The sequence below is a fragment of the Canis lupus genome, chromosome 20, assembly GCF_011100685.1.
Source record: "Canis lupus familiaris isolate Mischka breed German Shepherd chromosome 20, alternate assembly UU_Cfam_GSD_1.0, whole genome shotgun sequence".
NCBI lineage: Eukaryota > Metazoa > Chordata > Mammalia > Carnivora > Canidae > Canis > Canis lupus.
Genome location: NC_049241.1, coordinates 14,700,704 through 14,727,097, shown reverse-complemented (window position 1 = coordinate 14,727,097; position 26,394 = coordinate 14,700,704). Strand labels below are relative to the sequence as shown.

The window sequence follows — 26,394 nt, the reverse complement described above, 5'->3', positions numbered from 1 at the left end:
ATGTGGTTTACTCAAATACTAGTTCATGAGAATTTTTGTGATATGGAGCTTTAGGGAATGCAGGTAGTATTGTATATTTAGCCTTGTGAGCAATTGGCAGATAGTCTCCAAGCAGAGGAGAAACCAGGAAATCATGATGTACCAGTTTTGGCATCTGCACTAAATTCCCCAGGCTAAGACTGAGATCAATGACCTGGAATTTGAAAAGACTGTATCTGGGCTGTTGGCAACCTGGTTTCTCTCACTTTCTCTTAATCATGATTTTCAAGAATTTCCAGGAGAATGAAAAATAATTGCCTGTTGCTCCCCTGAGAGATTACAGGGAGGTCAGTCACTGGGGTGATCTTTCACCCTTTTGGGAATCCACAAGTTAAAACATCAATATGAACATCCTGTCAGTTAAATGAGGTTCATTCTTGTAAAGAAAGGTGGTGGTTACAGTGGGAATGTATTGTGTATCAAGTGAGGATAAGTTATTGTATTAGGCCAATAATTATTGCATTACTCTGGGGATGCCTTTGCTTTGTCACACAGAACCCTTGAGGGAGTTCTTACAATTAGTTGCTGGCATTCAACTATGAGCATTCTAAGAAAATGTTTTAGTTTCAACTTGAGTCCCCTACCTTGACAAATCCATCCATTTTCTTTGTGTGCGTTAGTTTTATCATTTTCTGTTCCTATCTGCTTGCCTCTCAACTGTTAGTCCGGACATGTGCTAAAAGTCCTTCTCTAAATGTTATCAAGCAAAGGTCTGTTGGTTTGACTTTACCAGCAGAGAAAGTTTAGGAGTGTGTCTAAAGCCAATGTGGGTTGATATTCTGCTCTTAGGAAATGGAGAGCTAGGAACAAAGGATCTGTGTTGGTAGTTTTACAATTTTAGCGTGCAAAAGAATCACCTAGATTAAGCTATGTTAAAGGCAAATTCATGGACCCTGGATTTTTCTGTTGCAGTCAGTCCGGACTCGGATTTAAAAACACAAGCTCTGTACTTGCTCTATACTTGCATGACCTGATTACAGTGCAGGAGGTCTACAGTCTAACTTGAAACATAATGGCTTACTAAAATCTTGTCCTCTGTCATTTTCTGAGATGCTCCTTTACTTCTCTAGGCTGAAAATCATGGCTACCCCTCTGGTTACATAGAACAACTTAATGTGACAAAGGAAAGGGTGAACTTTATCTTCTAGGCTTTAAAAATGACAGATGCAAAGTGTTTTATATGTACCTTCAAACCTTCAAGGCATTTGAAAGTCACTTTGTCACTACTACACAAAGATAGAACAAACTTACTGATGCCTCTCACCATGTTTCATCTAAGATTATCATTCTGAGGACTCTGTTTCACCTAGCTACCTCAAGGTTTGAGAGAAACAAAGCAACCTTTTAACTCTTTTTTTTTTTTTTCTCAAAAATGTTAGTATAGTAACTCTAGGCTAAAGTTTTAAGTTTGGTTATCTGTTTTCTACACCTGCATTGCTAAACTTTCTAAAATCTTTCCCTCTGTCTTTTTGAAACCAAACAGCTCATGCTTGAAAGGCTATGGATTTCCTTAGATGAAAACTGAAATACCATTCCCTTTATGCTAATGTTAATTTACAGGCAGCAAGCTTGGTTAACCAAGAGAAAATAAAAACTTTCATTTGGATGAAATGTGTTATTTATAGTGAATGCAAAGCATCGTTATTATCAATTCTTGTTACAAAATACACAGAAAAAATACCATTTTTGTTATTTAAATATGGCATGGATACGTTGAGAAATAGTACAGATGTTAATCCACAGCCTCTCAGCTGCATCCTGGATAATCATTATTATGCTTTATTCTTATTTGGAATTACTAGTAATAGACTGTGTATTTCTGTATGAAATTCAAATCAGGGAACACCAATGAATTGAGATGATTGATATTATATATATACACACATAATTTTGGAATTGGGACAACAATAGAAATATTTCTCTCTTAGTGAAAAATCCACCAAGTGTGCTGCTGTGTTAGTGATCTTTATGAGTAACATTTGTTACTTAAATAGATATGCCAAAAATTCACATAATTTTGCACATTTGAATTGAGCTAATCCCTGACCAGTGTTTAAGTTTGTTTTGAAACTATCTATATAATTGTTGAAAATCTGAAATGTAAATATCTGGATTTTGAAGTATATGGCTTTAAACCATGAGTGTTAAAAAAAAAAAAAACTATGTGTTTACGTACTTTTATTATATGCTTTTGAGTTCCTTGGCAGATCCTGTTTTCTTTGTTTAAGTCTCGTTAATGTGAGATTTTATACATGAAGTAAGGAAAGAGGATGGTGGTGGCAATATAATTCATGTTATTTTTGAATGCAAATTTCACATGTGCATGTAAGTTCATGGGAAAATATTCAGGGATTATTTGCCATTCTTAACTGGCATAGAACCACTAACCTAGTCCAGTCCTATTAATTTAGAGATGAGAAAATTGAGGGCTAGAGAGACTAGGTGATGGAGAGATAGGTCATGAATTTACTAGTTGACCTAAGGCATTGATCTCAGTTTATGGTTTTTCTGAATTCACATACTGCTTGTTCTTACCAGGAGGTCATTGGCTGTCCTTACTCCTCTATAATAAAACAGAATTCTGTTTTGTCATTTGTCTGCTTACATTTTTCTTCTATTCCTACCTTAAAATATGGACTTTTAAAAGCCTGGGTTATAAGCCTTACAAGAAATTACCTTACTTCCTGTCCTTTCCTACCAAGATTCCCAAGCCAGCTTTATTCCTTTCCCTCAGTCCTGAAACATCTGAATGAATTTACTTTCATCTTATCACCTATCAACAAAGCCTGGTTATAAAGGTTTTCCAGCATAGCAGTTGCAATTCACACTCTTCAAAATAATCACACATAAGTGGAATGTGGATTGTCGGCTACAGAGTGATATTCAGTATTACTTAACATCATAGCCACTGGCCCTTTTATCTGGAAATTCATCAGGTAATGCCTAACTCAGCTGATTGAATACATTAAAAAGTACAAAAAAATTACACACAGGTAGAACAAACCCTTACTAATGATCTTCCATGTATAAGCTCCTGTACTTGGTATTGGAACATCAGAACATGCCAAAATGCATACAATACATTATGTTCTCAAGGAGCTTACAGTCCAAAGCAGGAAAAAGCAAGGTACAAATACACTTGATAGAAAAAGATAAGTGGCCACAGGGAGATAAAATTGAAGAATAAGGTGCTTAAATGAAGAAGATAAAGTTCTAGGAAAGCTTTCTAGGATTAAAAAAAAAGTAGAAGAATTCAAACTAAATTTTGAAGAACAAAAATCCCTTTCATGAGTATAGGTGGTGAGATGCATTTTGACAATTATTTATTATGTGTGTACTCCAGAAGCGTATGTACTCTCTACTGCTACCTAAAGTTTAGCTTGTGAATTATTCTAGTCTTGATACTTATCACTGCTCTGTGATAAAGTTTCATACATCTAGTTACTGTTGTTGAGAGAGAGCATTTAGAATCTCATATATCATTTATATACTCAAGTATCATTGAAATAGCTATAGACTAGTTTGGATGTTACTGAATTTGTGTGCTCTCAAATGGTTCCACCTGCATGATATTTACACAAACATCCCCATCCATAATAGGTTGGAAAAAAAAACAAGCTAGTCATTTACAAGATAATTTGAGAACCATGACTCTAGGTTGTTCTTTACTTACATAGACAATTTAAGAAACTTTTATACATATTTCAGCAGTACAGAGCTGTTTCTCATTATTAATGTATTTATGAAATCATGATTGCTTGCTTCCAATAATATTACCGCATTACAGAACAGAGAAATTTTGCTTTGTGACAATAGACAGTCTCCCATGACGACAGCAGCACAAAAGAGGAGAGGAAGGCACAAAATGTAAACAAAGTAAGGGTGAGCAAAAGGCAGATGGAACAATGAGAGGAAAGGGAATGACAAGCATTCTGGAGGTTGTTAGTAAAAATAAGTTATCAATATTAAAATGAGTCTGTGTCTCCACTTCGTTATAATCAACAAAGGGTTAGTCGTCAGTGGGAAATTCATGTAAAGGCTGAAACTAAACCTGTTGTATATTACTATTTTTTTAATTTTATCTCTCTTATTTTCATTTTGTGGTTATTTTCTGTTATTCTTCCTATTTGGAAGATGTTATTTATTTTTGACATTTTTTCCTCTCATTTCAGATGACTACACACTGCATGGCCCTGTTTTTATTCAAGAACCAAGTCATGTAATGTTCCCTTTGAATTCTGAGGAGAAAAAGGTGAAGCTCAACTGTGAAGTTAAAGGGAATCCAAAACCGCATATCAGGTTTGTTCATTTAAATCATGTGTTTCCATGCATGCAATTCTATTATTAAAATCAACAATAAATAATAAATCAATCAATCAATCAATCAATCAATCAATCGACAAGTACTTATAGAGTACTAGTTACATAAAGATCTTTTAGACAGGCATCATAGGATATCCTGAGACACTAAAGAGATTATTGTACTCATGAAAAGTTTAGTGCTCAACTTCTGTTTCTGGCTGTACTAGGATTTAAATATCCTATTTGACCCCCTCACTGAAAGCCTACACATTTCTTAACACATTTTTAAAAACTCTTTCAACATATGTATCAACAAACTGGTATCAAAGTAAGAAATACTCAGAATTCAAAAAATAAGTGGGTTTGTAACCCAGAGAAGAAAACTGACCCCTAAAAGCAGTTTTCGCCTTGATGAGCTATGTGTACTGGAACTTTGGGTTTTGCAGCTTCACAGGATAGTCACAGGACAAAGCCTAGAGTCAACTAAGAGGAGAGTCTAACATGAAAATACCTCCTATAATAGACCTGAAATCGAAAGGATATGTACTTAGAGTGCTTGTAACAAGAAATAAGCTTGTTTCCCCAAAGAACTATAAAGCAAAAGTAATTGCCAATTTCAAGTTTGGTGCCAAGTGGCTTTAATAAATGAGACACAACTGAAAGGAGAATTAGTAAATTGCAAGGTATATCTGAAGAAATTACCCAAAGGTAGCAGAAGTGGATAAAGAGAACCAAAGAGAGAGAGAGAGAGATAGAGAAAGAAGGGAGGTGGGTAGAGAAAAAGAAAGTGGATAAAAAGAGATTAATATAAAACGTTTATATGTGTTTAATCAGAGTTCCATAAGAAAAAGCAAGGGAGAATGAGGCAGAGGCAATATTTTAACAGAAGGCTAAGAATTTTCCAAAGCTAATTAAAAATTCCAGGCTATAGCAGTGTCTGGCTGGCTCAGTCAGTGGAACATGCAACTCTTGATCTCAGGGTCATGAGTTCTAGCCCCATGTTGGTACTACATAGAGATTACTTAAAATAAAATCTTTTAAAAAAAGTTAATAAAATAAAATAAATTCTAAGCTATAGATTTGGGAAGCCAAATGAACTTCAAGGAGTACAAATAAAAATAAAGCCTCATCTAGAATTATTATAGTGCAGCAGAACACCTAAGTTGAAGACATCATAAAAATAGTCAAACTTATAACATCAATAACCTTCAAATAGCAAACCAGAAATTGACTCAATAGTAACAAAAAGTCAAGATGCAAGAATGATCGATCTTTGATATGCTGAGAGAAATTAACTGTCAAATTTGTTTACAGCATAAATATTTTGTAAAAAGACCAAAATAAATATGTTCTCAGGCATTCAGAAACTAAAGTTTGACTCCAGCAGATGTACTCACTAAAGAAAATTCTAAAAGATATAACTGAAACAAAATAAAAACAATCTGAGGTAGAGTATCTGAGATACAAGAACAAATGATAGGTAAAGCAAGTGGTAAAGGTCAGTATTTCCACATTAAAATCAACTGCAATTACACTAAACAACAAAAATAATAAAAACATATACTGTCTTGTGAACATAAAGAAAAAATAAAAGTCATGACAATAATAAAAATAAATTTTATTTTTTAAAAGATTTTCTTTATTAGAGGGAGAGAGAGAGATCAGAAGTAGGAGAGGAGCAGGGGGAGAGGGAGAAGCAGACTCCCCATGAAGCAAGAAGCCTGAAGAGGGGCTCAATCCCAGGGCCCCAGGATCCTGACCTGAGCCAAAGACACTTAACTTACTGAGCCACCCAGGTGCCCCGGAAATAAATTTTAAAAAGATATACTGCACAATGGATTTATACAAATGGTTAAGAAAAATTTAAAGAAAGTTTGAACCCTACCTGACCACATACACAAAGACCAATTTCAGGTGACTAGAAGACCTACATGGGACACATACACTTTTTAAAGAAGATAGGCATACTATCTATGACTTGGGAGTGAAAGAAATAGTTCTCAAATATGACAGGAAAAGCACAAATCATAAAAGAAAATATTTAACTTCATTAACGGTAAGAACTTCTGTTCAACAGAAATAGTGAGATGAGTAAAATTTCAAGCTTCCAACTGGGAGAAGATATTTTTAATACATGTCATTGGCAAAGAAATAATATCCAAAAGTATTTTAAAAACCCCCACAAATCAAAAAGTAAAAAACCTTTTTTAGTAGCCTAGTATAAAAATTACCAAAAGACTTGCTTAGGTACTTCTAAGAAAAGGAGTATCACATATCCATTAAATATGTAGAAAGATTATCAGTGACATTAGTGCGAAGAAACATACAAATTAAAACTAAAATGACACACTCTTGCAAGCCTACCAGATTAGCAGAAATTTAGGAAACTAAATTCAGCATAATATAAATAAATATAATCTGGTATGTTCATACAAGGTAACCCCATGCATTAGTGAAAATGATGAATTACAGCTGCAGCATGATGGATCACAGGAACATAATTTTTCGCAAACAAAACGAGTCACAAAATAATAGTATAATTTCATATTCATAAAGTTCAAGAGCAGGTAAGGTGGAGCAATTGTTTAAGGATACCAACATACGGGCAGCCCCGGTGGCGCAGCGGTTTAGCGCTGCCTGCAGCCCGGGGTGTGATCCTGGAGACCCCGGATCGAGTCCCATGTCGGGCTCTCTGGATGGAGCCTGCTTCTCCCTCCGCCTGTGTCTCTGCCTCTCTCTTCGCTCTCTCTGAATGAATAAATAAATAAATATTTAAAAAAAAAAAAAAGGATACCAACATACTTGATAAAATCATAAAGAAAATCAAGGGAAATAAAAAGCCAAAATTAGAGATTATAATTAACCATCAAGAAGGAAATGATTAGAATCAAAATGGAAATGGAGACTTTAAAAGTAATATTACTTTTCTTAGACACAGATCTTTATTGTCTTATGATTCTTTATAATGTTGGGAAGGACAAAATTTTCTTCTGTCCAAGATTCTTCTAGCTGAACTCAGAATTAAATTTACATGAAGCATAGTAAAAGAAAAAAATCAAATTTCATACATATAAGGAATCTACAAAGACATGAAATTCCAAAGATAGGCAAAAAATGTGGTGTGTATGTCATTCTTAACTAAGGAGAAAGGGAGTGTAGAGGTCTTGGGACTTCAGAGGGAAAGAGTGAAATTTGGGATGCCTAGGTGGCTCAGTGGTGAGTGTCTGCTTTCGGCTCTGGGATAGAGTCCCAGATCTGACTCCCTGCTTCTCCCTCTGCCTATGTTTCTGTCTCTCTCTCTGTGTCTATCATGAATAAATAAAATCTTTTTTTTTTTAAAAAGTGAAATTCACAAAAAGATAAAAAAGTAAATGTTTGGTGAATAAATGTTTGTTGAGCCATGCAGAAACAGTGACTCCATATATCGTATAAATATGATTTTGCCTTTATTCACATTTAATGTTAAAAATTTTAAGCTAATAGTGTGTAAAAACCAAAATAATATATAACATATATCATAGTGTAGGGGAGGAAAGATTGAATCATTAAAGATCCACAGAAATGGGATATGAGCTGAGATATTTAGTTTGCAAATTGGCAGAAGGCAAAGGACATCTTACACAAGTTAAAGGATGGTAGTATTAGTAGAGTAGAAATTATTTTAGAATTTCATTTGTGTGGCCGTTCATTCATTCATTCATCAAATACGTCATCATTCATCACACCACCCAGTGTTTTTCAAACTATGAATTCTAGGTACATAGAACTAGCTTAGCAATTATCTGGGGTGAGTATTTGCAGAGCTTCTACCCAAGTCTACCATAGCAGTTCTCCTTTGAATTTGTGTATGTATTAGGATTCTGAAAAATACGTGGTCCAGGTAAGGTATTAAGCCAGTGTATTAAAATACTATATTAAGCCAGTGTATTAAAATACTATATAACCAGGCAGCACCCAGGTTTTAGGTATTTAAAGATGAACAAACTACATGTTCAAGTACTGTGTTTTTGGAGGACTGCCTAGAAGTGGTGAAGATAGTTGTAATGTTATGCTACAACTTTCATGCCATAAATGCTGTAAAGGATGTCCAAGCTCTAGGGCATCCTGGAGGAAAGAAAGTCTACTTTCAGGATAGAAGGGGAAGATATCAGGGAAAGTTTCATAGAAAAGGAGATATTTAACTGAATCTGGAGGGGGCAAATGATGTTTTGCTATATGGATATTTTGCCAAAGGAAGTGCATTCTGAAAGAAAGAAAAAAAAATACTTCACTAATGACCTTTAATTAACCTTTATTTTTTTAATTTTTATTTTTTTAATTAACCTTTAATTTACTTTGCTTTTGTAACATTGTGTTTCAAGATATTAGGGGCCTGCTTTGTTACTTAAAACAAGCAGTAGAACAGAAACCTATTATGTTTTTAAAGATTGCCAGGAAAAGCTGATAAGAAAACTTTTAATCAAATATACCAGCAACTGGTTGCAATGTACTGTTTTCCTTTATACCTTTGGCAGTTTCTCTGTAACAATAGCCAGTTATTACCTAGGAGCAAAAACTCCTTCTTGAAGGAAAGAGCAAGAGAGAGAAGAGAGAGATGAGGTATTTTCAAACATTTCTCTGGCTACATTTTTTCAGTCTTCAGGCTGACTTTGAGGGAGGAGAACAAGTAGGAGAGATTCAAGGTGAACTCTCCATGGGGATTTACAGCATAAGGTTTTTTCCTCAAATACCACGACTGACCTCTCTTCTTTGTGTTGATTCCCTCCACTGAGCCTTCTCTTTTCATTGTTTTCTGCCCCTCAACTTTGAAAGGATTGACCCAAACCCAGAAAAATTTAAGAAGTGTTGACTTTTGCCAACTTTCTTTGTATTAAAGTTTCTTAAGGACTCGTGGCATTACTTAATGCACTCAGCTTCCCTTTCCAGACAGAAGGGACATTCAAGTACTTGGTTAGAGTACTTTTGCTGTAAGGTTTCTATTCAACTTAGTTCATAAACAACACCTTCCAAGTCAGAAAGACCTTGCCCCTTCTTCCATGCCAAAGTTGAAACCGTGAACAAAGAAAGAGGGTTTTATTACAATAAATTCCATACATAGCTTCACAGCATAGTCTGGAAGATTTTACCTTCCAGAACTTCATAGTGTCAGTGTTCAGTTGGGCACAGCCTGTCTCTCTGAAAGAGAGTTGAGTTCTGTTTCCCAAGTGGTTCAGAAATCAGCTTGTGAGACTCACTAATTTGTCCTGACCCTTGGGAAAATCTCTCTTGCTCTGCATGGGCATTGTCTCTATTACCAGTACTTAAAAGATTACTCAAACATTGAAAATAAACTGTGATTTTTCAAGAGTGTTCCTGTATGCAATAAGATAAGGAATTCAGTGCAATCCACATTCAGTGGGAATGAACATTGACTGCCTTGCAATAAAACTGGGTATAGTGCTTTGTAATCTAGTCTCAACTGCATTTCACAGCAAGTACTTTATTTTCTAAATAATCCCTTTTCCTTTGCTATTTGTATGTAAAAGCAGGCAATAAAGTAGATTAAAGGACTTTCTGCAGAGCATTTAGGTTGAGATGACTAGTGTAGACAAACCTACAGAGGTGTTCTCATTATCCCCACAACCACTTTTCTAAAAAGGCTCACATGGTCCATTTCTAAATTCCACATTCTGCTTGCAGCTCACATTATATTGCAATTTCCTCTTTGAGTTCTTAGATTTGTCATATTAAATTGCTTGACTATCATTTGAAGTGAGAGTTATAGCTAAGACGTGATCAGCTGACTCAAAAAAAAATGTCTAAAGCAGACAGTCATTTCTAGAGATTCATGTGCAGATAGACCTGCTAAAATATAACCCAGCTTTCTCTTTTTATTGCTTATTACTTTCATGTCTGTGTCAGAAAACAGAGAGAATTACTGTCAAGCTTAAAAACAATGTGTATTTCTAATACCCATTTTATAAACAAACACATTTAGAGCTATGTCCCATTTTGAGATTTTGACCTACCTATCCTGCCCCTCATGCTTCTAAATTTTTACATTTCAAAGACATAGATGTGAACACACATACACCATCATGCTGTGGTGGGCCAGAATGCTTCATAAACTGTGCATGCTCAAAGCTGAAATATACAGCAGAGAAGTAAAATACTGAGTCAAGTTCCACTGGCATTTATTGAGCACAAGAAAAGTGTCAAGGTCTAGGTTGCTTAAGGGACAATACAAAAGTAATCTAGCCAAATTATCTATAGTGAAGGCAAAATTCCTATATAATAGAGCAGAGAATCCTGTAGGAGATTGTGGAAAATTTTGATTAATTTTGACTAGGAATATTGAAAAAGACTTCATTAGAAGAGGTGTGATTTAAAATTGACCTTGAAGTGTGAGAGAGATCTTCAAAGAAAGAAAAGGATCATAACTTAAACTTCTGCTTTTGTTGATAGCAAATATCCAAAATCTTGAAACAAAGTAGATTGCATTATTTTCATTTAAATCCTTTTCATTGGGACACCTCGGTGGTTCAGTGATTGAGCATCTGCCTTTGGCTCAGGGTGTGATCCGGGGTCCTGGGATAGAGTCCCACATTGGGCTCCCCGTGGAGAGCCTGCTTATCTCTCTGCCTATGTTTCTGTCTCTTTCCCTGTGTCTCTCATGAATAAATTAATAAAATCTTTTTAAAAATCCTTTTATATTGCACACACCAACCATAGTACTCCAGAATATTATGAGAGGAAGCACAATGAGCATGTATGTACATGTACACATTTAAATGGCTTTTTGTTTGTTTTTTACTGATTGAAGGAGATAAAAATAAAAGTCTCTCATTCATTAGTCCTGTTATTGTTTCTTATCGATTTCTTTTGTGTTTCAGCGTTTCCTTACTTTTTGGTCTCCCAATGTGAATGCTGCTGTGAGATTGTTGATATTTCATAAGTTTCAACTATGATATTTTCATTACTGATATTTGTGTAGAATTTGGGAGGGAAGGGGACTAAAAAAGATACAGTTACTGAATTGTATTACCTCAGAAGTTCCTAAATATTCAAAGAAAGGCAATTTGGTTAAAGTTAGCTCTCTTTGGAATGTGATTGGAAAAGAGGGGGGGAGGAAGGAAGGGGGGGAGGAAGGAAGGAGGGGGAGGAAGGAAGGAGGGGGAGGAAGGAAGGAAGGAAGGAAGGAAGGAAGGAAGGAAGGAAGGAAGGAAGGAAGGAAGGAAGGAAGGAGAAAAAAAAGAAAAGAAAGAAAAAAGAAAAAGAAAAGAAAGAAAAGAAAAGAAAAAAGAAAAGAAAAGAAAAGAAAAGATCTTATTAGTAAAGCTTTGCTATTTAAATGTGTAAGTCCCAGTAAAATTTATTTATAAGGCCAAACACTACAGCCAGATACAATAGATGTTTCAGGGGAACAAAGAGAAGAACAACAAAACTCTCTTTGACTCTGTTACCAAATGACCTGATCTGGAGTTTACTGGGATGGTTGATTGATGCTGAGTGCCATTGGCTAAGAAGATCTTCAAAGTGATCCATGGTTAAGACTAGTTTGGTCCCTAAGACAGCTCTAAATCAATAGAGTTCCATTGCTTTGCAGTCAGCCATTTCAGTCATATTAAGGACCATATCAAAGCAACTCCACTGCAATTTCATCAAATACTCAGCAATCTACCCGAAAGTGCTGTATTCTGTCATCTGTATAGACCCATTTAAAGAATAACTACAAACTAGGAGAAAAAAGAAGAATAACTACAAACTAGAAAAAGGACTTTTGCTGAGGAGCCCTATTTGAAGAAACTTGTACAAGATGCTACAGGAATTAAAAAAAAAAAAGTGAAGTTTATGTAGTATCAAAGTAACCACAAAAGGAGGTGTTAAAATTTTAATATCATTGTCTCTTTCCATAGCATGTAAGTTGTCAACCATTGCTGGGTAGAGCATTTCTAATTTTTTTTTACCATTGTTAAAAAAGTCACAGATGATATTTTATGTTATTTATAGTTTTTATGTTTTAGATGATTCAGAAATATTGATTAATATTACAAGGCTTTACCAACTGGCATTTCTATACTATAGGTGGAAATTAAATGGAACCGATGTTGACACTGGTGTGGATTTCCGCTACAGTGTTGTTGAAGGCAGCTTGTTGATCAATAACCCCAATAAAACCCAGGATGCTGGAATGTACCAGTGCATAGCAACAAACTCATTTGGAACAATTGTTAGCAGAGAAGCAAAGCTTCGGTTTGCTTGTAAGTAGCAATCATATGATGCTGCAAATGTTACTTTGAGTTTTTGTACCATTAAGCCTTTAAAACAGTTTCTTTATAAAAACCAAATAGATTTTAATTTGTTATATGATCTTTACCTTTTTTACATATTTGAAAATATCTTGTTTATAAGTTGTAAATTTAAGTGGAAGATGTTTTCTGCTTTTATAAGGCTTAAAACAGTTTGATTATGTGAGAGTTTGTTATGGGACTCTACATATATAAATTCACAGGCACTCAAATTTATACACAAATTTACATACACAAGAAATTACACACATAGACACACACATTATAGAGTATATATAAGCAAGCAACTGAACTGCCAGAAATAGTCAATTTGAGAAGTATTTAACCATAAAACTCAGAGTTGCAAAAAATGTTGGTAGTCTAATAATACTATAATTCTCTAGTTTTTTTTTTCTCATTTTATAGACTAGGAAAATTTTTTAAACCACTATAATAACAACGAAAAGTAGAGACAAAATATTAACTTTTACATTATATCTTTTGTATTTCCAGTTTAGAGCATTTAAAAAAATAAATTGCCATCTCTTAAGACCATCACCTAGTAAAAGTTCATGAGCATATCAAAGAAAGTAGAATTTAAAAATAGCAAGTTGAAAATAAAATCCACAGGCAAGACTTGTGAGTACACATTTGAGTATAGATAACTTTGGAAATTTATGTTCACTTACATTTTCAAGGGTTTATGTATTTGCATATGATTATATATTTCCTTGTGTAAAATCCCAACTCATACAGCAGTGCATTAATGTCAAAGGTTTCATAATTACAAAGTCTGTTGGCAGTAACACTGTAGAATATTCTCATTAACAAAATCCTCTCTGGGAACTCAACATCAAATACATCGAATATCCAGTGCTTAATCTATTATTGCCATCAGGTGGCATTTTTACTAGTTGAAAAATGAAATTTCTGGGGCACCTGGATGACGCAGTGGTTGAGCATCTATCTGCCTTTGGCTCAGGGCATGATCCCAGGGTTCAGGGATCAAGTCCCACATCGGGCTCCTTGACAGGGAGCCTGCTTCTCCTTTTGCCTATGTCTCTGCCTCTCTCTCTGTGTCTCTCATAAATAAATATATAAAATCTTTTTCAAAAAAAAGAAAAAAAGAAAAAGAAAAATGAAGTTTCTGAGTATTAGGTATATGTAGGATTACCAGATTATTTTGTTTGTGAATATCTCCTGATAGAATCCGCCAAATATTCTCAGGTGTGCAGAATAATAGAAGGATAGTATGTCCGACAGTGTTACAGAATGAAACAATTTATTTCTCTTAGCTTAATGCAAGTCTGATACCTGTATTTATTTTTTAGGAATGACAAGTGAATTTTATTGGATTCATTTTGGAAGGTAATCATAGAATCATGGATTTTTCAGAGCAAGGAGATCTCTGCACTCAGTGAAACTCTGTACTTCTTTAGTTTTGGGGCTTCAAAGCATAGGAAAACTTTTAAGATAGCAACAGTAACAACAAAAAATAAGAGGTTGACATAATATTACCAACCCTATTTTTCTAATTAATGACATTTAAAAAACAAATGACCAGCTCTTAAGACTATCCTTTTGTAAAAGCCCAGGCATTTCTACTACCAAAACTATCTGAAAGACAGAATATCTACTTGAGGATGGTCATTTAATTACATTATTTTAGCCTAAGGAAAAGTACTACCACTCATTTTGTGGCTGAATTGGCCTGAGGACCAATGTTTGATGTCCACCTTGTTTATTCCACTTAATGTGTAATGTAGGCATCCTGCCACCCTTGGAATCCAAGGCTGATACTTGTTCAGCCTTCAAAATTCTAAAAACAGAGAGCTCACCTGTTCATCACAAATCATCCTGACCCATGGTAGACTGCTCTAGTTTTTCAAAAGTACAAAAACAAACTCAATATCTCTTTCTTAAAATTGAGCTAAATATTTTTATTTCTGTCACTCTGACTCCCAGTGCTTACTGTATGATTCTGGTTAGGCTTCAAGTATGTAAATGTGCCTTGTTTCATAATTGTTATCTTCTCCAAGTATTTAATCTACAGCCATCTTCTTCATAACACACTCATTTATGTACATTTATCTATTAAATTGTGACCATATCTAAATGGTCACATTTAGCTTCTATGCATGTGCCTTGACCTTTGCAGGGGACAATGGGAACAGCAGTATTCCACAATGTGAACTTCTTTTTCATTGAATGCAGCTGACATTAATATTCATCTTTTTTAAAGCCCTCGTCTCACATTGTAACCTTATTTTGAACATACAGTCAAGTAAAATCTGAGGATTGATTTTTTATGAGTGTCTATTAATCCCAAGCTACCCAACCATGTTATTTTATTAACCTAAATTCAGAATATTATATTTACCCTATTAAATTCACCTTCTGAGTGGTGACCCTTTGTTCCCTCACAGTTGAAATTGTTTTAAATCTTTTTTTTTAATCTGACATATTGATTGTCCTCCTCCTTTAATGTCAGCAGAAAATTTGATAAGCATGTGTACATTCAAATAATTGATACAACATGTTGACCAGGACGGGGCAGCATGCCAATACAGAACTTCCACTGTGATAGAATTGAACTTTTAAATCAATATTCTTTGCATGTTCTTATTCAATTAGCTACAATTTTTCCCATTCTATAATTGAACCCCAGCTTCTCCTATGTGTTCTTGAACTAGTGAGAATCTTTGCCAAAGGCCTTGTTAAAATCATGTATTATTTCTTCAGCACCCCCTCCTACTTGGTCTCCATGCATCTTCTCTACATCTTTAACCATTTATCATAAAACAGGCAGATTAATCTTTTAAACATGTAAATGAGATCATTCCACCTTGCTGTTTTATGCCTTCTACTGTACTTAGAATAAATCTCAAATTCATTACCATGATCTTATTTTAATTTCTTGAAAATGAGAGACTATCGTTTGCACTTGAGCCTTAAGACTTTCATTCCCCGGAAGCCTGAGTTGCTCAGTGGTTGAGCAACTGCCTTTGGCTCAGGTCATGATCCTGGGGTCCTGGGATCAAGTCCCACATCAGGCTCCCCACAGAGAGCCTGCTTCTCCCTCAGCCTATGTCTCTGCCTCTCTCTGTGTGTCTCTCATGAATAAATAAATAAAATCTTAAAAAATAATAATAATTTTTAAAAAAAATTTTTTAAAGATTTTCATTCCCTCTGTCTTACATGCTTTTCTTATTATCCTTCACATGCTCACTTTTCATGATCCTTAATTCTCAATTTAGATATGACCTCCTAAGAGAAAGTTTTCACATCACCCTGTCTAACCTAAGAAGTAATTCCTATCATTTCTCTTCTTCTCTTCTGTTTACCTTCTTCTGCCCCTCTACTTCTACATAACAGTATCCTCTATTTCATTCATTAGGACTTAATACAACATAGCATGATTTTGTATATTTATTTTCTCTCATTATTTAATTGCTATGATAGAATCTAAGTCCTAAGAGAACTGGGACTATCTTGTCCATCCTTTTATATGCAAAGTCTGGAACACTTTATATGTATGAATAAAGAAATTCTTTAATTCATTTCCTCTTTAGTGACACAACAAAGAAAATATCTGTATAAAATTACTTTGGGGATGTTGTATTTTTATAAACCTACATACTTTATATTATAGTCATTTTCTAAAATCCAACCTCTTGATCTTCACTCAGCAGTTTCTAGACTTTTTTCCTAATCGTTTAGGAAAATAAATTTCTTTTAAAAAATTGCCTTTATTCAAAAACTGTTTTTAATTGTTTAAAATAAAATACTTTTCTTCAGTGATATAAGGTGAAGCATGACAATGACATCTCCTGAATGTCACTAACTAATTGCTTTCACCCCAAGCATTTTCATAATCAATGAGGGAAAAAAAATGTCTTTTTTTTTAAAGATTTTATTTATTCATGAGAGACAGAGAGAGAGAGGCAGAGACACAGGCAGAGGGAGAAGCAGGCTCCATGCAGGGAGCCCAATGCAGGACTCAATCCTGGGTCTCCAGGATCACGCCCTGGGCTGAAGGCGGCGCTAAACCCTGAGCCACCCGGGCTGCCCAAAAAAATGTCTTTTGACCATACTTACTATACTATAATATGCAAGTGAAAATATTTCTTCATTTTTAATCATACAATTTTATGGCTGAAACAGACTTTAAAACTGTATCATTTTAAAAATGAAAATTAAGATTACAGTAAGTGAATTACTCATGGTTATTTACACAGTGTATAAATGAAAGCCAAGGAAAACTAACCTCAGCTCCTAGTTCAGTGCATCCTTGCTCACCTCTGCTTTAGACTCACCTTGATTGATAAGAAAACATTCCTTCCTCTTTATCTAACATGTCAGAACTTCAAGACTTATTATTATACTTATATAAATTTATCTATAGGACAATCTCATAAGGTAGACATTGTTTGTGGTTGTTTTTAAATCTTTTAATGCTGCTTTATAGACAGAATTTGGTAATCTCTTGTATTTAGCATTTTTAAAAATGAATTAATGCATATAGGCAAAAAATCTCATTAATGGGGATGATGCCTTTGAGAACCTACCCCTCCCCAACATTTTTTTCATTCAATATCTTTAGGATAGAAATCCTTCCTTATTAAAAAGGCATAGTATAATTTAAGTCACTCTTGATAATATGTGGGCATTTTCATGAGCATACATTATTTTTTTTAAGATTTTATTTATTTAGTTATTTATTCATAGAGACACAGGGAGAGGCAGAGACACAGGCAGAGGGAGAAGCAGGCTCCATGCAGAAAGCCCGATGTGGGATTTGATCCCAGGTCTCCAGGATCACACCCCGGGCTGCCGGCAGTGCTAAACCACTGCGCCACCAGGGCTGCGTGAGCATACATTATTGTAATGCAATTTGGATCACATTCTGTTTTTCAGTCTCCCTGCATATTAAGTCACCAATAATTTTTTTGCTGCACAAGACTACCCATACCCCTTCTACTGTTTACTTCCTCTATTATATCTAGGGCTACAAAACTTCATTGATTAATTTACCAGGGTTGGGGCGCCTGCATGGCTCAGTCAGTTAAGCGTTGCACTCTTGATTTCAGCTCTGGTTGTGATGTCAGGGTTGTGGGATCAAGCCTGCCTCAGGTATCTGCTTGAGATTTTTGCTCTCCCTCTCCCTCCTCTGTTTGTCCTCTCGCTCAGGTATGCCTGTGCTTGCTCTCTCTCTCTCTCTCTCTCTCTCAAATAAATAAGTAATACCTTTAAAAAAAAATTAACTGGAGTCGATCCAGTGCCTGGCCCTAGTGATTTGCAAAAATAGTTATTAAATAAGTGAATAAATACTAAGAGTAGATGTTAAAGTAATTAGGCCATATTTGGGTCATGAGTTGAACCACTGAGTTCAAAGACTTTCTGATGATCTTTTGGGGGTGTCTTGGAAGTTGGTACCAGCATTTCTACCCTGAGGTTCAGTAGAAGAGAGTTGACATCTTATTCCGGATAAGAGTATATGTTGAGGCAAGAGGCCTTAGCGTAATAAAAATAATTCATGTGTGAAGTGCATCAAACATGCCATCAACTCCTGAAAACTTGGCTTCAGTAAAATGTTTTAGGAATAGCCTTGCTTTCATCTCCTCTTCATCCAAGGGGAAAAGCAACTTGAATGATCTTTAATTCTTAAACAGGCAGCTTAATCAGAAGATAGGCCAGGAATGGAAGGAATTTCAATTCATTCTTTCCACAGTTTAATACTGGGGGTATTTCAGAGGCTTTGTCTATGCAGAATGAGGTGCTACAGCCCCATCAGTCTAGCTGTCCAGGTATCCCAATCTAAATCTGTTTGATAATCATTGTGCATGGTTATTTAGCAGGGCAATTTTTTCTCAGACATATGGACATATATTTTTATAGTAAATTACAATATGCACTTATATACTTAGAAAATAGTTAAATAACTATCTTTTAAAAATTGATTATGTGGGTTTGAGAAGCTGAGATACTGTATTGTTTAAGTTTAGATGGAATGGAATGTTGTTCATTGTTCCATTTCACTTTAGGTGTCCATAAGCTTTCTAAAATTCAAACTTTTCATCACATTGTGAGAATAACGATAGTTACCTCTTAGAGTTGTTATGAAGATTAAATTATGCAGCATATGCAAAGTCTCAGAATATTTACTTGCTTGAAAAATCTGTGTAATAACTGCTTCTCTACTTTTCTTTCTCTCTTCTATTCCCTGTCCTCTTTCCCTCCTTTTCCTGCCTTTTTAAAATAAAAAGGCTAATCGACATTTGTTTATTTATTTTTCTGCATTTTTTCAGCTTTCAAAAAATAGAAGTAGACATTTAGCTTACATTGTAAAGTTTAATGTCTTTATATTTCCAAAGTAATATATAATGTAAAAGCCATATAGATGTGTGTTTATATGTATGTGTATATATATGTGTGTGTGTGTGTGTGTGTGTGTGTGTGTGTATAGAGAGAGAGAGAGAGAGAGAGAGAGAGAAATTTTTTTAAATCCTATTTCACCCAACCCCCTGCCTATCTCCCCTCCAGGAACCATCAGTTTATAGCTAACATTTATTAAGAACTTAGGTTTGATGGAGAGTAGTACAAGACCTGGAGTTAAATTCTCTCCTTTGAAATTCAGCACCTCGTATAACCCTGTGACCTTAGACAAGGTACTTCTCTCTGCCTCAGTTTTTTCTCCATAAAATAGGGTTAATAACTATCCTTCCTTTGTTGTAAGGATCAAATAAATTAATCCTATTAAAATTGCCTGCAAATGGCCAACAGACACATGGAAAAATGTTCAATATCACTTGTCATCGGGGAAATACAAATCAAAACCGCAATGGGATACCACTTTACACCAGTGAGAATGGATAAAATTAAGATAAGAAACAACAAATGTTGGCAAGGATGTGGAGAAAGGGGAATCATCTCACACTGTTGGTGGCAATGCAAGCTGGTACAGCTACTCTGGAAAACAGTGTGGAGGTTCCCCAAGAAGTTAAAAATAGAGTTACTCTGTGACCCAGAAATTGCACTACTGTGTATTTACTCCAAGATACAAATGTAGTGAAACATTGGGACACCTGCACCCCAATGTTCATAGCAGCAATGTCCATGGTAGCCATACTGTGGAAGTAGGCAAGATGTCCATCAACAAATGAATGGATAAAAAGATGTGATTTATAATGGAATATTACTCTGCCATCAGAAAAGATGAATATCTACCATTTATATTGACATGGATGGAACTGGAGAGTACTATGCTGAGTAAAATAAGTCAATTGGAGAAAGACAATAATCATATGGTTTCACTCATATGTGAAATATAAGAAACAGTTCAGAGGATTATAGGGGAAGGGAAGGAAAACTGAATGGGAAGAAATCAGAGGGGAAGATAAACTACGAGAAACTCTTAACTCAGGAAAACAAACTGATGCTGGAGGGGAGGTTGCTGGGGCATGGGGCACTTGGGTGATGGGCATTAAGGAGAGCACATGATGTAATGAGCACTGGGTATTATACGCAACTGATAAATTATCTAACACTACATCTAAAACTAATGATGAACTGATGTTGGCTAGTTGAATTTAAATTAAAAAAATAAATTTAAAAAATTCTTACATCTTGTCTAGCACACATTAAGGGTTTAATAAATGTTAGCTATTATTATAATGTTTATTATAATTTTATTACTCTATGTTAGATATTATGCCCCGGACTTTGAAAGCATTGTCCCATTTAGTTCTCAGTGTAGCCCAAGACTGTCCTATAGATGAATTTAAACAAAGTATAAAAACAGACTTGAAGCTATGACATATTAGATAAAGATGAAGGGATGTTTTCTTATCAATCAAGGTGAATCTAAAGCAGAGGCAAGCAAGAATGCACTGAACTAGGAGCTGAGGCTGGGTATTTTTAGTTCATAGGTGACGAATCTGAGAATTAGCAAAATGAAATAACTTTCATCAAGTATGCATTGGGAGGAAGACAACCTGTGGGGACCTCATGACCTAACTCCTAAACAGAAACCCATTACATGGCATTTGCCATGTATGGTTCTCCCATGACACCTAAAACTAAACCTTCCTAGTAGAACTCATTCATATTCAAACCATAAATTTGGGTGGTTGATAACATGTTTCCTTTAGAGACACAAACTTGGAATTTTTGATTCCAAGCTTTTCAACCTTTAATATAGTATCTTCATCATTAATTTTTTTGTTTTTAATTTTTTAGTTATAAGCTTCCTTGATGTCATCATGATGTTGATTTACTGTTAACATCTAAAAGCATAATGTTGTATACTGCAATTATGCATACATTTGTGACTCTAATTTTAATATAATTGGTTTCAGGTTCTGTAATGAGAATAATTAATAACAATATTTCTGCTCTAAAAGTTAATATGCACATTTTCAATTTATTATAAGTAGGTTATAAAACACTCTGAATATTGATATTTTATGGTAAATAACCCTGGGTTGGTAAATTGTATATCCCCAAGCAGTAAGTGACATGTTATTATAAGCTTTCTTACTCCCATATCATCCCTCCCTTACATATGAAAAAGATGCACTTTAAATATAGATTATTATGAAGAGCTTCCAAGAGAATAATACAATAATTCTAGATTTTAGCGCATCAAATTTGATTGCTTCATAAACATTGTTTGGGGCCTTCATGCTGGAAGTTCAGCTGTTTTATAACAGTTCAGATCTTCAAAACAAAAGACTTAAAATGCTATTCATCATCTCAGGTCCTAGATGACTATAATTCGTACATAAGTATCTCCAAATTGTTCATGGTAAAATTAAATAATGCAACAAAATCCAGTTGTCTGCCTATTGTAGGGAAACTGGCATTGTCTTGGCCACAGGCAAGGAGGTATTCTTTGAAAGAAGCACTTGAGTGTTACCTACACTGATTTCTGTTAGGATCTTCCCTAAGGTGGGAAAAGAAACTAGACTGGTACGCTACCCTGCATTTCTACCTACTGAGGTAGCATTAAGGAGAAGGAGATAGAAGAGGGAAAAGATAAAAAAAGAAGAAGGATGGAGATGATAAGTTAAGGGGTCCCTTAGATGCAAAAGCCATTCCATTTTGGCCTTTCTATGACCTCAAGCAGTGTATCTGTAAGGGTAAAGTAATTCAATAAACCAATCCATTCTAAGGTTAATTTCATTTACCTTTAGCAATTATGTGGCAACCAACATTTTCTATGGTGAAAATATTTCATTGATGAACACCAGCTGATTAGATGGTCTCATTGAAATAGATCTTCCTTATCGCTGCCACAGTGAGCTTTGAGTTCTCCTTAACTTGGGCACCCTCTGATGACTGTAGTACTGATGGTAAGAAAAACTAGAAAAATGTATTAAATTTAGAATGCTGTACCATGTTTAAACTGGGACTTTTGGCAACCTGGTTTTTTAGCCTTGATTATTGCTTCTATTCACAGTAAATTTCAAATGTTCATTCCTTTTAATATTCAATAATTAGTGTATCTTTCATAGCCAAAGAATGAAATGTGCAGTCAACCAGAACAATAGCTGGGGGTTTGATAGATGGCCAAACCCATGACTGGCTTGACTTATTTTTAATTAGGAAGTCTGCTTAAATAGGCAAACTTTTGTTTCTGAGCAATAAAATGTTGATGGATGACTGGATAAATAATTTGTAAATATTTAGATCAATTAAAACTTAATTAACTAAGAAATATTTGGACAGTAAAACTGAAAATATTTAACAGTGCAGGGCTTTGATTCTCAATAAAGAAGTAAATTTTTCTCATTTGAATAGTTAGAAGTATTTAAACTGAAACTTACTGAGTTTCTTTTTTTTTTTTTTTATGATAGTCACAGAGAGAGAGAGAGAGAGAGAGAGGCAGAGACACAGGCAGAGGGAGAAGCAGGCTCCATGCACCAGGAGCCTGATGTGGGATTTGATCCCGGGTCTCCAGGATCGCGCCCTGGGCCAAAGGCAGGCGCCAAACCGCTACGCCACCCAGGGATCCCCTTACTGAGTTTCTGAAGTAACATTTTTAGTAGATACTCTCTGCCACTTACTATATAGTACTAAAAGACATTATTGGTGATAATCAACATCTCTAGAAGATCTTATAATAAAAATCTTAAAAACTAGTCAGATCAGGCCATGCTATATTGGTTCTTAGTGATATGGATAATTGTGAGTTGTGGTATAATTAATAATTGAAATTCACATATATACAGCATAATTGTCACGTATTTTTTTTCTATCCCTTTTACAAAACCTGTTATTGTATAGATAATAGTCGGGGTTATTATTTTGTTAGGCATTTCTCCTTCCGCTCATCCCATAGTCCAATTTGGGGTCTATATGACTGACAAGGAATGTTTATGAGTAAATGAATGAAGTGCGCAGATTTTTAAAAAATCAAGAGCATTCTAAGAATACAGTTCACCTGAAAATTGGCAACCAAGACCAGATGGGGATCCAAAGAAGCTTAATCAGACAGTACTTTTAAAAAGTCCGTAAAGTTAAAAATTAACACTTTGTATTTTAACTAAAAAATAACGTTACTAAAATATCATCCCTTTTTGTTTCATTGTTGTAATTCAGTCAACAAATACTAAAATAATTTTGACTTTTTCCAATTTAATGTTTAGAGAATGGAGATCCAGTCTTACCTCCTTACACAGTCTTAACTGTGCTTTATGTTTGCCTGAAATTTTGGTGAACAATCAATTAGGTGTTGCCATTCAGTTGAAAGAGGAAGAGATTTCTGACTTGCAGAAAATGTCGACTGTAGGGAATCACTCTAATCATGTCACTATCCATCCTTTCTCAAGAGCTTTTGTTTGAGAAGTTATAATATTATAGAGCAGATACATGCTCAGTTATGGTTCAGAATTCAAGATCTAATAGACTACCTTTAGTCATTTGAATACTATTCAAATACCATTTGAATATCATTCAACTTACCATTGGTAAGTTACCACTTACCAAAAGACATATCCACCAAGAACCTATAAATATGACCTTATTTGGGAAAAGGGTCCTTTCTGGTTTAAATTAAGGATCTCAAGATGAGATCATCCAGAGTATGCAGTTGGACCCTTAATCCATTGGCAAGGATCCTCATAAGAGACAGAGAAGGAGAAGCACAAAGAGGAGAGGCAATGTGACTACGGAGGCAGAAATTGTAATGAGGTAGCCAAGGATTGCCAACAGCCATCAAAAGCTGGAAGAGGCAAGGAAGGATTCTCCCCTAGAGCCTTCACGGTGAGCAGTCTTACTGGTACCTTGGTTTTAGACTTCTAGCCTTTTGAATGTAAGAGAATAAATGTATATTGTTTTAAGCCTCCAAATTTTGTGGTAACTTGTCTACAGCCACCCTAAGAAACTAGTAGACAGAGCAGTTCCTTTCCCATTCTTTGTTGACTACTTTCATCAAGAAGAAATAAAACCATCTAGGTATCAGCCAAAATCAGATATTTTTATAACTTTATTTTATTAGGAAACTAAGTATGGAGAGGGATAGCCTTGATTAAATGTGTGATTATCTGTGTGAGTTTGTGACCTGCCCTGCATTTGCCTCTGGTGAGCATAATAGGGTTTTAAACATTACATAGTATGATTTGATGAAATAATGGAAAAAAGGTAGCTGCAGAAATTCAAAAAGTCACCTTTTCTTTTCTTCAGCACTTCCTACCTCTAACTTGAAATAGCCCTCTGTAGGCCTTCTCTAAAGTAACTGGGATTGGCCCTTTCTTCATAGGGCAGTGATTTGAAGTGATTCAGGGTAGTTTCTTGGCCCCAATCCCTCTCTCTGGATTTCTTTCTTCTAGGTCATTTTCCCTGAATTTGACCCCTTTGTCTGGCACACTAAAGCCCTAGAAAGTAGCAATTATCACATTTAGAATGTCTGACCTACCTGTGGCTGTAACAGTTCGACTGTGGTCTCTCATGCATTGTTACCTTTCATGTTATGACATTTCCTATCTGACAAAATCCCCTGTGCTAGTGAGGGCCAGATTCCATCGTCTTCACAGGCAGCACCTTGCACTGAGTAGGCGCTAATCTGCACAAGCCATCTACCTCCTAGCTGACATATATTTTCTGTACCACACTAGCTGTTTTTTTACTTCACAGCTATAATAGTGATCCCTTGACAGAACAAAGCATGCTTTAGGGCTCAGAGGTTAAATCTCAAATTCAGGGCTTCATGAAAAAGGTGTGTGTGTGTGCGCGTGCGTGTGTATGTATGTGTGTTTTCCAAGACCAAAATTATGTTGTTAGATATTATATCAGAGAGTAAATTCTGACCTAAGCACTAAACCCTTACTGGATGGTACTGAAGATCAGTAATTTATCCCTGATATGTATTTAGGCTATACACCAGTTATGATCAGAGTATTAATTGGCTGCCAAACATTTGCAGTGTTGTTTATCATTTAACATTTCACGTTTGTTCATTTTTTCATAGCATTTACTGTCTGCCACCCACCTTCACCGAATTCAGGGCCTTTGTTGTGCTGTAAGCAATCTCTTAACTTGGCCTCATAAAATATAGATTAATTATACCTTAAAAATCCTTCTTTTAAGTAGCCCACAATTATGTTCAAAAGCAGCGATGGGGCAGTGTAACAGAGTCAACAAGTGGATTTCCTTATTTTTAACCTCTGATTACTTTGTTCTACTGTTTTCAAATATTATCATCATTAATGAGGGCAGGTATATATGGATAGGTGCTGAATAAATATTTGTGGAATAAGTGAAGTTGAATAAATATATGAATCAATGAGGTGATTCATGAATGAAAGAACAAAAGAATGCAAGAGAAACAAACTGGATTTTACCAGTTTATGAGGTAACACTTCCTCCTAAATATTCTATTCCTTGAAGTAGGAAATATATTTTTAAATTTCTAGAACAAGGAAGTGCCCTTCATAAAGTTGTCTATTAAATATGATGTTTCTCACTTTAAAAAATGCATCGAAGAAGTGTTGTCTCTTACTTCTTATATAATATTTTCTTTTGATATCATCACCACTGTCTAATTTCAGAACATTGTTAACACCTTAAAAAAGGAACCCTGCAAGGATGCCTGGGTGGCTCAGTCAATTGAGTGTTCAACTCTTAGTTTCAGCTCAAGTCATGGTCTTAGGTTCCTTGGATCCAACTCAGGGTCAGGCTCTGCACTCAGCAGGGAGTTTGCTTGGGATTCTTTCTCTGCCTCTCCTTCTTCCCTCCCTCCGCTCACACACATGCACTTTCTCTCTGTCTGCCTCCCTCCCTCCCTCCCTCCCTCCCTCTCTCCCTCTCTCTCTCTCAAAAATAAATAAAATCTTAAAAAAAACAGGAACCCTATACTCATTAATAGTCAATTCCCAATTCTCCCATTCCTTGACAACTACTAGCCTATTTTCTATTCTCTATGAATTTGCCTATTCTGAGCTTTTCATATAAATGGCATTGTACAATATGTGGCCTTTTGCAACCTGTTTCTTTCACTTAGCATAATAATATCAAGGTTGATCTATATTGTGGCATGTATCATTATTTTATTTTTCTTTATGGCCAAATGGTATGCCATTGTATATATTGATGTAGGGGTCCAAATTCATTCTTTTTCCATTTTTTACAAATTGTTTTTTTTTTCTTTTCCCTTTCTTTCTTTCTTCCTTTTTTTTTTAAATTGATGTATAATTGCCATACAACATTGTATTAGTTTCATGTGTACAACATAATGATCCATTATTTCTATATATTGAAAAATAATTCTTCAATAAGTCTAGTTAAC

General features: G+C 35.1%; 1 protein-coding gene across 13 annotated transcripts in view; it reads left to right on the top strand.

The window, feature by feature from the left end:
• Positions 1-26,394, top strand: part of CNTN4 (contactin 4) — a 916,127-nt gene that overhangs the window by 602,001 nt on the left and 287,732 nt on the right. For all 13 annotated transcript variants that reach the window (XM_038565823.1, XM_038565822.1, XM_038565816.1 and 10 more), the window contains 2 exons: positions 4,212-4,338; positions 12,406-12,581. In XM_038565823.1, the coding sequence (XP_038421751.1) occupies positions 4,212-4,338; positions 12,406-12,581 (303 nt within the window). The remainder of the gene's footprint in view (positions 1-4,211; positions 4,339-12,405; positions 12,582-26,394) is intronic.